The 13,409-nt window shown below is 51.7% G+C and overlaps 1 protein-coding gene across 1 annotated transcript; it reads right to left on the minus strand.

Moving 5' to 3' along the window:
• Nucleotides 1-863: 863 nt before the first annotated feature.
• On the minus strand, nucleotides 864-13,407 carry MVK (mevalonate kinase; the record flags this gene model as incomplete). Its single annotated transcript, XM_009283943.2, has 11 exons — nucleotides 864-1,093; nucleotides 1,438-1,526; nucleotides 1,564-1,628; nucleotides 4,814-4,930; nucleotides 5,394-5,484; nucleotides 6,260-6,305; nucleotides 7,376-7,479; nucleotides 10,454-10,609; nucleotides 11,866-12,013; nucleotides 13,093-13,240; nucleotides 13,327-13,407. Coding segments are annotated over 11 exons (1,197 nt in total), but the record flags the coding sequence as incomplete, so codon positions are not given.
• Nucleotides 13,408-13,409: the final 2 nt, after the last annotated feature.

Below are 13,409 nucleotides of genomic sequence, written 5' to 3' on the forward strand. Positions count from 1 at the left end.
CCCCCCCACCCCCAGTCTCCCCCTGCCCTGGCAGCGGCATGTTTTACACACCCAACACAACAGGCAGGGTCAAGGACATGCTCGTTTGAGACTGAAGCGTGAGACATCCCAGAACAGCTATCGCAAGTAGAAGTTTTAAGACTTCCCTTGCCCTTTAGCCACCCTCCTTGCAGGTGACAGTTGCTGTTTGAACCAGACCTCGAGCATGTGAACAGAAACCAGAGTCTGGCTATGGGACCCTGCTCACCAGCCCAGGCAGAGATTATGGGAAAGAGTGAGAACAGTGATAATATCACTAAAAATGTGCTGTTTCTTTCATTTTAGTTATCCAACTCTTAATTAGTACCAGGTAAGAGCTGTATTTAAAGGTTTCCTCTCCACCGTGAATTGCAGTCCAGGAGAAATGGAGACCCGAGTGTCAAGCCCTGAGCTGCCAAGACGCTTTTCACCCAAAAATGTCAAAGCGCTCTGCACATCCACCTTGCCAGCCTCGCTTGCCCGCCCGGGGAGAAGGGAAGAGACACCACATGCATCTGAAGCAGCAGAACCAAGCAAAGTGTCATTATCCACGCTGGAATCCAGCCAAGACCCTCTCCTCCTGCCCCTTGGGATTAGCACAGCAGTTGAGTAAGTAAATTCAAAACAGGATTTTGAGAGCCTGGGTCAAACTCGCACCTAGCCCAAGTGCAAGCAGTTGCTCCGGGGTCCTCATCGTAGCCCCCACTCCCAGTGACACCAGGCCCAAAATTGGCTCCGCACCTGCAACTAGAGGCCCGCAGCCACACAGGAGAGCAGGAGAGAAGTTTCCAGGCATCAGGGCATTGCACCTGCAACTAGAGGCCTGCAGCCACACAGGAGAGAAGTTTCCAGGCATCAGGGCATGCACAGCTATCGCTCCGAGGACATGGTGCCAAGAGCTCAGTCTTGCCAGAGGCAGAAGCTTAACTCTCGGAGAGCGTGTGGAGCACTTCAGCGTTTAAAGACGAGGAGGAGTGCAGGGTCACTCCAGGGGCCCCGATATTGGTCTCCCAGCATTCAAATCCACAGGCACATAAGTCTCGCTTGGCTGCTTCCACGGCCAGCGGGGAGGTGTCTGCCAAGAGGAAGGCAAGAGCAGCCAGTTAGTCAGCTAGGCCACTGCAGGGAGACTGAAACGGGCCATCGCGTGTTTCAACACATGCCCCCCGGAACAGGGCCAATGCCCTGAAGATCTGACACACATAAATGAACGCACTGAATCGCCCCTGTATGAAACACTGCAAACCACGCTGCCAGACAGCTTTGCTAGACACCATCCCACGCTTGTGACATGGCTTCACATCCCACCACAGCCACACGAGGGCTAGCATCGTATCCCTCTGCTTCCAAACCTGACCCCACTGGCAGGGCTGCATGGAACAGGGGAAAGATGCCCAGGGCGAGCAGAGGGTTACTGACCTGGTCTCAGCAGGGTGATGCCACAGCCGCCCCCGCCAGCCCCGGTCAGCTTGCTATGCAGGCCATGGGACGCCGTCACCCGACACAGCCTGTCCAGGGAGGGATGCCCCCCCCACCCCACCCAGCCTGTCCAGGGAGGGATGGCCGACTCCGATCACGTTTAAGTGGTGTTGATTTATATCAAAGAGCTCCTAAAAGCAACCGCACACACGAGATGAGCATGCATGGTGACAGAGGCTCTTCACAGCTGTGGCTCCCTCCCAGCAAGGTGCAGGGGAGCTGCCCGGCCTTCCCAGCCACCCGCCCCCACGGCCATCTCATTTCTGCAGGGAGTTTGGCCACCAGCACATCTCGGAGCCCAGCAGCACTGGGCAGCAAGGTAGAGGCCAGGGTCTGAGCCCTGGGCTGCTCATCTGTCTCTGTCCCCCTCATAATTTGTGCTGCTGCTGCCCAGCACAGCGACAGTCGTACAACAGCTTCTGGACCTCCTTGCTCAGGGAGGACAGAGAAAATCCTGATCACCTCAAGCTGCCAACAGGCATTTATTTCAGGCGCTAAATCAGAGCTCCCCAATGCCTCCTGACTGCTTCACCTCTCCCCTGTCACGCGAGTGTTGAGCAGGAGACTGTGCAAGCCCCCTCGCTGGCCGTGGGAAGGGCACTAAGCCAGCATCTCTCATTCCTGGCTGTCACCCTGCCCTGCTCTGCAATCCATCCAGCATAAACTAAATCCAGGGGACTTCTGACACAGCCAAGTCCGAAGCGGCATTGCTGGAGAGGCGACGTGGAGTTACCTCCCCTTGTTTGCATTGTGCAGCACTTCTCCCTCCTCGCGGGCAGGGCCTGGGCTGCAAGCCAATGGGCCTCTCACCAGCACCATGCTGGGAATCTGGCACCCAGCTCAAGTGGGGTCGAGAGGGTCCTCCCTTTGGGGGAGAGCAGCGCAAACCACTCTCCAAGCAAGGCCGCCCTCCAAGCAGGGCTGCCCAGCTCTGGTGAGCTGCAAGTGCATCTCTGGCACACTGTCCCAGCCAGCCACAAACCCTGCTGCTCCTGGAGAAAGCTGCCACAGCAGCAAGTCCAAATGGCCCAAGTGATGGACAACCACACGCAGAGGTGGGAGTTACAGCTTCTCTCTTCCCAGTACTAGAGGTGAGGAATTAAGGAAGAGAGGGAAGGGCTTGGCCCACACTCAGAGCAAGCCTGGAGCAGGGCCAGGAACTGACACCAGGCCCCCAAGCACTGCAGTGCCCTCCCAGCTCATCAGCACAATCAGTGGAAGAAGCTCGTTCTCAACAATACTGGTCTGACACCATGACTCGATCATCTCCCCGGCGTGTGGTGCCTGTTCCCCTTGCTGTCCCAGAGGGTGTCACAAGCAGGGAGCCAGCAAGATGGGACCAGTCCCAGAGAGGCTCCCTAACAGGAGCCCTGTGCTCCTTCCTCCAGCCAGTGCCACCAAGCGCTTCTCTGTCTGCAGCTTGCGGTGAGCTGGCAGGGATGCTGTGCACAGGGAGCAGCGGGAGCCACGCTGCAGTGTGGCAGGTGTCAGTCACATCACCCTCTGTCAGCTCCACAAGGGTCTCCTACCAGCACCACACAGGAGGGGAAGACACAGAAATAATCCCTCTCCCCCGCTCCAGAGCATTTCTGTACTGTGTTTAAACAAATGCAAGGAGATGAATTAGCCAGTCGCATGCAGAGCGCATATATCACAAGTTCTGTGCTGGGTTGGACAGACGTCCATCTAGAGGCCTCTTTATATGCCTGAGTGAGGGCACAGCACTGTCTATGATGATCCAAGACACCTGTCATCTCCTGATCCAAAATCTGCCAGGAATTGGATGACAGCTTATGACACAGTAGACTAGTTCGATGGTTCAAATACAATGCTGTCCAGAACTGCACATTTCAGAAACAGCCAAATATATATATATACTGCATATAATCAACTGTGCCTCTGTGGGCAATTCAAGCACAAGACAAAACAACAGATTCAAGACAGAAACCTGCTCACTGCAGTGCTGCTTCCCGGGCATTGTATACAAGGCTGCTTTGGCACCTTTCATGTGAGGATCTCAAAGCACACTTCAAATTAGCCTTCTTCCCCATCTCCCAATACTTCTGACAGTCTGAGCAATACTGCATTAAGGTGGAGAAGAGCTGTCTGAAGTTGTACTGCAAACAGACTCCAGATCTCCCCCAGCTGATGCCAGCTCAGCCCTCATTAGGGTCAGCCCCCCCGATGGCTACAGAAACCCACCACCCTCTTGGTGCGAAGGGAAAAGAAGGACTTTGCTATGAATCCCATGGGAGACCCTCCCGCATTTGCTGCAGTCCCAGCAGCAGCTCACCCACATGCAGTGAGGTGCAACACAGCCTGAAGCAAAGCGAAGGATGTACCAACCATCTGCTAACAGAGCAGCCCTACGCTGCTGCCACAGGTCGAGCTGGGACAGCAGCTCTCTGTCCCATCCCAGTGCCCCCTCCCGCACCTCCAGAGCATGCTCATGGTTGTGGAGGGGACAACCTACCAGCAAGAGCAAGGACAAGCAGAGGTCCTCACGGGAGAGCCAAGGGGAGGGATCCAGATGCCAACAAGGAACTGCACCACTGGTACCAAATGGTTCTTGACCGTCCAAGAACCCAGGGTCTTGGCACCCAGGGCCAGGCCAGGTTTGCCTCAGCTGGGACGCTGCCACACATCCTTACCCCACGGTTGTATGAATCAGTATTACAGTGCTCTCAGCACTGCAAAAAACTTCTTCCACTTGGAAGCGTGTTTCCCCCCACCACAGCAGCCTCTGCTACTTTGAACGAAGCCAAGACAAACACAGATCTTTGTATGCACCTCATGCATCAATGTCAGGTCAGGTCTGGGCACAACTCTGTTTGTTATTCTCTGGAGCCAGGATGAGCGCAGAGCAATGGGAGCTGGCTCGTAACCAGTCCATCACAAACCAGTGGCTGCTGGGCTCTCTGCTCTTCACTCCAGCCTTGGCAATGACAAAGCAGTTGCTTCACAGGCAGCGACTGCCAGAACGAGCGTGGCTGGCCTGCGGCATAGGGAGGCAGCGTCTCGGCCTGAACTCACTCCACATTTCTTAGCAAAGTAAAACAAAACCTCCAGATCTACAGGTCCACAAAGCACCAGGCCCACTCCCTCCCTCCCTGTGCACTGCTGTGGAGAGACACCAGTAGCATTTTCTGTCCCCTGGCTCCAGGAAGGGCATTAAAAGCAGCGCACACAGACCATGGTTTCACTCAGAACTGAACATTTCCTGCTATCAAGTTTTTTCTTAGACCTAATGTTCTTTAAATGACATTTTGATGTTCAACAGTAAGTGTCTAAAAATACTAGCGAACAAGCCCCTTACCTCCAGCACAGGGTAATACTCTGGTGATGGATTTGCAGGCATCGCTTCCAGAACACTTTGGCACTCCTGAGAAATTGCATCAATGGAGTCCAGCACCGGGTTCATTATAGCAGGGAACTGAGAAGGGGGGGGAAGGCAAGAAGTGAGAAGACTGCTCGCTAGTCTTCTAATACCACTGTGATAAAACCGGCCCCAGTCCCTTGGAGCTGGACAATTCCTCACCCCACCCGGGGCTACTCATTCACAGACCTCCTCGCCCCTGCAAAGCAGGGCAATGGTAAGTCGCTCTCATCTGCAGAAACTGGGGGAAGAGAGAGAAACAGGCCAGAGGAAGGAACTGGTGATTTTTGTGGCAAGCCCTGTTAGTGCTGGAGAGAGGGAGGAGGCAAGCTGAACCCCCATTCCCAGGGCAGCTAGGTGTTAGCTAGCAGCACGTAGGAATGCAGTGACCACAGGAGGGATCTCCCAAGAGATCCCCATGAGACCTGCAGTCCCGCATGAGGAGATCTGAGCTCATCAGTTATCCCTCCACCCTGCCCCAGCACACATCTCCATCCCCGCGACCACGCAGGTGCTGCACCTTCAGGATCTTCTCTTTGACACCAGCCACCAGGACCTTGGTGCTTCGAGGGACTTTTGTGTTGGTCAGCAAGATCCTCAGCGTCGGCACCCTGGAAGAAACAAGAGACATCTCCTTGCCTCTCTCCTTCACGGTCCCCCAGCAGCTCCCAAGGCCCAGACAGCCACAGTTTCTTCTGCCTCAAAAGGCCTATTTGAGCAAGACACCCAAGATAAGGAGTCCCATTAGTTTTAAAAAAGTTAAGCAGGTGCTTAAGTGCTGGCTGGGTTCAGGCTTGTTCCTCTTAGACACAAGAACTGTACTAGTGCTATAAATAGGACTTTAACATATTTACTGAAATCCATGTTTTTCAAGCAAAATTTTCCTTTGAAATGCTATCTGTGAGACTAGCCAGCAGTAGCCATTAACTGCTAATAGAGCAATTTCATGCACTGTGAAAGATTTTAATGGAGTCGGATTATACTTCATTGGCAGAGGGAACATACAGGACCTGGATTTGTCTCTGCAGCCTGGTTTTCACACAGTCCTACCACCAGGTAAGCAAAAAGTTCCCCCTCCCCACAATGTCATTTGCTGCCAGGAGCAGATCTGTTCCTGCTGCCCATAACGCCATGAAATTAATATTGATCCTTTGTGCTGTGTTCATCTAATGTCAGATAATGACCAAACATTTCATTGTTCCCGTCCACCCCAAACCAAGACAACACTCAAGCTACCCACACCCATGGCAAAATCTGGCTACAAAACCCTTCCACCACACCGTTAGCAATCTCCCATCAATCTCACACCCTACGAGATCCACCCAATGCCTCTTTGACATATTCCACCCACCGTATGTAAGTGTTATTTTTAAACTCGAATATTACCTCTTTAATGGTGTGATTTTTCCTGATTGGTATCTCAGGGCTCCACCTAAAGTAAAATACATGCATTGTCTCAGTACATAGCGAGCTGAGAGATAACACAGTGTCATAAGAGACAGAAGGTCTTTCATCTTTAGAACCTCACTCAGAGCATGTGACAGTAATTGCAAGAAACACCAGCTAAATGAACCATGTTCTCAGACAGCATGAATCTGCCTAACCCTGCTGACTTAATGAGAGGGTCTGGCTGGACATAGTTAACCCAGTGCCTTTCCCTTTGCTCTCCTTTACTTCGGGATCACATTAAATATTTTTTAAAAGGCAAAGAGTTTGGCCAGCATTAAATCTTTACTGAAAAAAAAAAAAAAAAAAAAAAAGAGTCAAGCATCTTTTCCCTGGGGCAGAGCCAAGCACGCAGGTTTCAAACTGGACTGAGTGTTTGCACTCATGTCAGCAGCCGTCCTTCAGCATGGGATTTCATTGTCCAGAAGGAATGTCTCACTTGGCTCCTACTTTTACAGAGGCATTGCGATTAGGTCTCATTAAAAAGATTATTAAAAGTCTCCAAGGACACTTCCAAAACACTTGGAATTCTCTGCTAATTGAAACTAAATGACAGCTGTCCAACTGCATTTTCTACTGCATTATCCTTGGGACAGGATTAGGTTTCTTTGTTCACGCCAGAATGTTTAAGTTTCAGTCATTTGCAGCAGGGTCTCTGCCCCGCGGCACTTGCCTGGGGGACACAGATCTCTGGTGTTACTGCAGCCAGTCCCCAACAGCCCAGCTGGCTCCAGTCCCAGCTTACAGCTGGGGCAAACCAAGACAGGGAAGGATTCCCTCTACTCGGGTCAAAACGGGGACATGAATTTGGGAGTTTCTGGTCCCTTTGCTGCACTTCAGTGCAGTGAGGCAACCTGCTGATCCAGTGTCTCTGCAGCAACCCCAACCAAGCCTTATCGTTTGGAGAAATGCAACTTGTGTCATCTGCTCACCACCTTCCCACAGCTGATGCACGCTCCGCAGCAGAGAATGGAAACATGTCTGCTGCTCTGCCACGCCATCAGCCCCGCCTCAGCACCCATATTCAGTGCTGGGGAGCAGCCAACACACACATACCCCAGGTACCAACAGCATTATCCACACCCGAGGGATTGCCATGGATCACCCGCTCCCCTTGGAAGGCCCAGCTGTTAATCAAATTCAGCTCTTCTTCTGTCCACCTGAAAGGCAAGAAAATGACTCCAACACACAACCAAAACCAGCACGTGCAGAGTGACAGAGAGAAGCACCAGAGGCTGCAGGAGATACAAAAGCAGCAGGAACCATACAAGGCACCCAGTTGCTGTGGGAAGCCCCAGCACTGCAAATTCCCTCTGTGCGCTGCATTCTTTCAGCAGAGAGTGGGCATCACTGTTTACAGCACCTAACTGGCACTCGGCACTTTTCTGCACGGCAGCATGTAGAACACATTCAGCCCCCTGAGGAGAACCGGCGCTGCTCCACGGACAGAGACAGCATGAAGGGCACAACCTCCACTCAGTGCTCCCGCTGCAGGCCAGCGACGAGGGAGGGAGCAGATTCAGGGAGAAGATCCTAGCCCTGGCCTAGTGAAGATCAAATTTAACTGAATGCAAGTCCAGACCTATCCCCACCTCCCCGACACTGCGTGTTACCACACGTCTTGGCCTGAGATCCTTCTCACCAACAGGCAGGATGGTGCATTTATAGACGCAGAAGGCACAATGTGAGAAGAGAACAGTGAAAGTTGCATTTCACACATGCAACTTCAGCCTCTAATTGCCAGCTGCTCAGCTGCAGAAGCCTCACAAATTGGGTCAAAAGGTGTAGTTAGAACTGATTTACTATCTCCAGCAAAGACTTTGATTTTTAGGGATTAACTCCTAACACTACTTCAAGCTGCGCTGAGTGCTGGCACTTAGAGTACAGAAGGGAACCAAATGTAGATCCAGAAGGTGTTATGCTAAAAACACAAAACCAGGTCTTTCTGTTGTCTTAAAAGCAGTCACATAAATTGGTAAGTGCTTTGAGAGTTTAAATGCTGGCACAAAGTTTGGTGCTGGGTCAGGCTCAGCAAGGATCAAGGCCCCTGACTGAACATACTAATTAATGGGCTGTAGCAATACAACAAGCAAACGGAGAGCTGCCAGTTACAAAGCAATTGCTGGCTGCAACATCACCGCAATTCCACCACAGTGATTTCTCCCCCAGCACCTCTCAATACCCCACTGCTCTGGGCCTGCTTCTGCAAGGCATGCACCCACACAACCACTTTCAGAACTCACCAGTCTATTTCAAACCCGCTCACTCACTCCATGCTGAAGGGCTGTCTCAAACACTGGCACCCCGAGGGAAGCTCAATGCCCACAGGGAGCCAGCTAGCCCTCCTGCACCCCGCTGTAACACACTTAGACTGACACAGGCACACAAATACATATCTCTGACCCTCCCCTGGAACACAGCGCTGCCCGCTCTGCAGTCCAGACACACAGCACACGTCCCAAGCCACCGTTCAAATGGTCTAATGAACAGTGGTATCAGATAGCCCAGCGTCAGTGATGTTCTGCAGAGATCACAGCTGGCCTTTGGTGCAGCAAGAACGTCCAACGGTTGGACTCGATGATCTTAGAGGTCTTTTCCAACCTCAATGATTCTATGATTCCATTCAACAGGTTTTTAAAATATGGGGCCCAGAACAGGTATTACACGATGGAGCAGAGGCACAAACATGGATTTTGGAAAAGCATCACACAGTCTTAAATGAAATAATGAGAACGGTCACTGACTGCTGCTAAGGCAAGGCAGAAATTCTGAGAGCCACCTGCTATCTGGAAGCTGCTTCCTTTAACTCCCCACTTCCCTAGGCCTCAGCTGAATGTCTTTATCCATCTCCACACACCTTTCATTTCGCTTGCCAATATTTAATCTGTGAAGCATTCAGGAAAACAGCTCACACCACTGCTACTCAAAATAGAAGCGCAGTTTGCTGTAAACCACTTGTTTTTAATCCTCTTTGAGAGGCTGCGATTCTTCTCTACACAAGAGTCATTATATCACGCTGTTCTTTTCTTGCGACGTTAAGCAAAAACCTTCTGAAGTCTGACACCCCCATCTCTCACTTACCCCTCTGCATGCCAGCTGGAAGAAAAGAATTACGCTGTATTCAAGCTGAAGCTAAGACATGCGAGCAGGGAATGAAGACATCCTCACTGCTCGCTGCCTGGTTTAGAACTGGCCTTTCATTTCTCATGCCGTGTGACTATTGGGGAGATTTGCCTGAGCACGGCGTACGTACTGCTCCGCTCTAGGAACATGTTTCTGGGTCAGGCTGCAAACTCTGTTTTTGAAGCAGAACAGAGTCACCCCCTCTTGCTGTCTCACTTTCAGTCCCACACAAAATCCACAGAAGCCAACCATAAAAGGTTGCACCTGGCACCAAATGAACAATAGAGGGTTCTGCCACTCCAGCTGCGATATGCATCTTTAAACAGAGCCTCCTCAGACACACAGCAGAGCAGACCAGTTTTTCAAGACTGAACTTCAAGGCAAAGCAACCCAAGGGCAGAAGGAAAGAAACTCCTTTTCACCAGACACTGATAAAGGGGAAACTCAGGCAGGAGATCAGAAGGAAGCGTACCACATGCAGAAAAACATTCATGTGAAAATGCAGAAAAACCAAAAAGGATCCTTGACTCCTTGAGGACTCAAAGCAAAACCTGGAAGATGCTCAGGGACAGAGAGGAAATAGAGGTTAAAAAAAATTCACCACATTAAATTGTGTGTTTTATTTGCTTGGTGAAATAAAGCTGGGGGGTTTTTTTTGGTATGTATATCTTACACTAGATGAGGGAAATGGTGCAAGTTTTACCAAGTCTCTGCATCCAGTTGCTTTTATCAGGAGAAGCGAATTGTAAACACCTGATTCACAGGTCAGAGCCTTGGGACAGGGCACATCTCTGCTGCTGGAAACACAGGGCAGTGATAGGAGAGAAAGGGAAAGGAGTTGGACTCAGGGTGCCACTGCTGCGGCCACAGCCACAGCCCAGGAGTTGGCCAGAGAGACCAAGAGAGGTGCCAGTGCCAGAATTTGTGCAGGTAAAAGGAGAGACAGGGGCACAGAGAGCAGAGCTGCCCTGGGCCGTGCATCCAAAGCAGGAGGCTTCCCAGACGCGTTACCTGGCTGTGGACTCTCCCTCCTTCAGAGGGCACGAGATGGCTCCGCACGCCGTCAGCAGGGCTGCCGCCAAGCAAACAGCATAGGCAGCACTTGAACCCAGCCCAGCTCCCGTGGGCAGCTCAGACCACACCAGTATGTCCACACTCGGAACATCTCTGAAACACAAACACACAGGATGTAACACAACCACCTTGAATTCCATCTTGAGACAACATTTCAAAGGCAAAAGATGCCAATTAGGACTGATCACAGGAAAAGCTGGTTGAAAACTGGCAACATCAGCACACATCCGACACACACGGGCTTCAGAGTGCTCAGTTAGCACAGCTGAGTAGCCTTGCTAAGCCATTGTACTAGAACAAAGCCTTGCTGAATTGGATCTATGATTAGCACAGCTTGTCAAGCTGCTAGCAGGGGCACTTAGTAACTAAATACTTGAGTAGCACCATAAAGAGACCCTTCAAAGATTGTCGTAAACATTAAACGTATTTCTAAATAAAGCCTAAATATCCCAAATCCATAACTGCATAGTTACATCCCACTGGAGCGACAAGCTGATGGGGACAATGAAAAATGCACGTATCTGTGCCCACATGCCCCTTTTCTCCACTGAACGCATCTGGGTTGTGTTACAGACCCTAACATCAAACCCAGGAGCTTTTCACTTGCTGGTGAGTGACATGAACTATGAACTGATGGTTTCGGAGCAGGCTGATGACAGCCCCAGTGCTATCACCCAGCAACTCAGAGACTGCAAAGCAAAACACGATGCAGCTACACATCATAATTCTTTAACCTTTGATTCCTTTGCTATGAATATTGGAGTCAGGTTCTGACTTGGTTTAAAAGAGCAAGCAGTGCTGCATCAGACATTGCCCTGAGCACCTGTCCAGCAACTTACACCGATATCATCAACAGCGTTGGTCAAGTTCAGAAACTGGAAGAGCCCTGAGCCACGGTTACCCCAAGTTCTCACATTTTCAGGGAGATTCAGCACACAAGAGGGATCAGACTTAGCTCAGACAATGAATTCACAGCTCCTTTCTGTAGCAGTTTTTCTAACCTAAGCCAGGATGAAATGAGCTGCCTGCTGGAGGGAGGGATGTTTGTCTCTGCTGCTGTTGACTGCGCAGGAAGGGTGGGATGAACTGCTCTGACTTAAGCACCTCAAAGCTAGATGCCTAAATGAGAGCAGATGATTCCCAGCCCACCTGCTTGGGGCACCCCACCCACCAAACAGCTCAGCTTTGAAGAGTGTCTCCTGAGGTGCTCAGAACCTAAATGAAGTGAGATTCCTTGCAACTTATTTTGCCTCAAAGATTTGGTTTCTTCCTGTGACCTTGTAGAAGCAATTAATGGTGAACAACACTCAAAACAGCATGTTTATTTTGGGGCAGGAAGATAGCCTTACCCATACTTAGCCGAAATAGCCAGGCACATATACAGAAAGGCAAGTGTAGCAAGGCTCTCAGGAGCTGAGGCTCCGGCAGCGATTCCAGCAAACTCTTTCAGTGTATCCAGCTGTTCTACGCTGGGGGACTTAGATTCATCAAAGTCAGCTATGGAAGCAAGCAGGGGAGAATTTAAACACTTAGAAGCCAGGGAATTGTTAAACTTGAAAGCAGTATTTACAAGAACAATGTCTCCTGTTACAGTAGGCAGAAACAGATCGAGCTAATTTCAGATTTCACCTACAAACTTTCTACCTGAAGATTCCTGATAAAATAAAAGCAAAATCTCCACCAGCCACTCTGAAAACCAGTGCTTCCACACCCCACACCTGCATTGTATTACAGCAACTGTCTCCTTGTCTACGCTTCCCAGTACGCCCATCCATCACTATAAAGAACCTGGCAAGTCACAAACTCTTTATTAAAGAACGTGGATATTCTGATGCGCTTCACACGATTCTGGACTCCACGTGGCCAGGAGCAGGCATCAGTGTAAGAGAACTTTTGGTCGGTGCTGAGGGAGGTTACCAATACTCTGACTCAGCACACTTTGTTCTGCTTTCTGCTACGCAAACAGTGCTCATGAGGGTCACAGGAATTAACACCAGGTCCTCCAGAGGGAAATGGCACAACCACCAGTCAGGGGCTCCAGCCAGAACAAGACGCTGCAGAAATTCCAGTGAGGGCTGGCATGGGGCAGAGAGGCAGGAAAACAGGCCCCATATCCCTGCCTTCCCCAAGAGCCATCAACTCAGACCAGCTTCAGAGAGACTCCTTTTTGGCCCACCATCAGTAGTACACCTGGATGTGGTCCCTGGCTGGCTTCTGTATGTATTGCAACACCAGCTGAGCAGCAGCGCTCAACATGCCCCTGGGAACCTGAAATGGGAGGACGCAGCCACAGGAAGGGGGGCCACTCACAGACACCGGAGCATCAGGCAAGTTGCAAGAGGCACACAGAGGGAGTGCGGGTGCCTGAGCTGAGAGTGTGCAGGGACACGTTAGTTAAGCAGGCGCTGATCGTGGTCACAGATGACAGAGCCCAGCAACACTCTGCTGTGGGGGGCGGAGGGGGGGGGCAAATAACCCCGCGGGGATCCCAGCGCAGTCGCTGGGCAGAAGGCACCGAGCAGGACCGAGAGCCCCACACGACGCACGGGCAGCGGCTTCCTCCTCCCAGCGCTTGCCTGCAAACCCCCTCCGCAGGGCCTGGAGGCGAGGGGCGTCCCAGCTCCTCACGACGCCGACGCCGGGCAGGCGGACGCGCACCCTGCCCTCACCGCAGGGCCGCAGGCGGAGGAAGGTCCTCAGGTCCAGCGCCACGGCCAAGGCCGCCTGCGAGCGAGGAGAAGCGACGTCAGGGAAGGTGAGGGGAGCCGGGCCGGAGCCCCGGGAGCCCCCGGCGGCAACAGGCTCCTTACCTTGCCGTGCACCACGGCGTGCTCCCCGTGGAGGATCGCCTTCCCCGGGGCGGACAGCACCAGGCTCCGCTCCCACACCCCCC

Source organism: Aptenodytes forsteri, unplaced genomic scaffold (genome assembly GCF_000699145.1).
Source record: "Aptenodytes forsteri isolate BGI_AS27 unplaced genomic scaffold, ASM69914v1 Scaffold118, whole genome shotgun sequence".
Lineage (NCBI taxonomy): Eukaryota > Metazoa > Chordata > Aves > Sphenisciformes > Spheniscidae > Aptenodytes > Aptenodytes forsteri.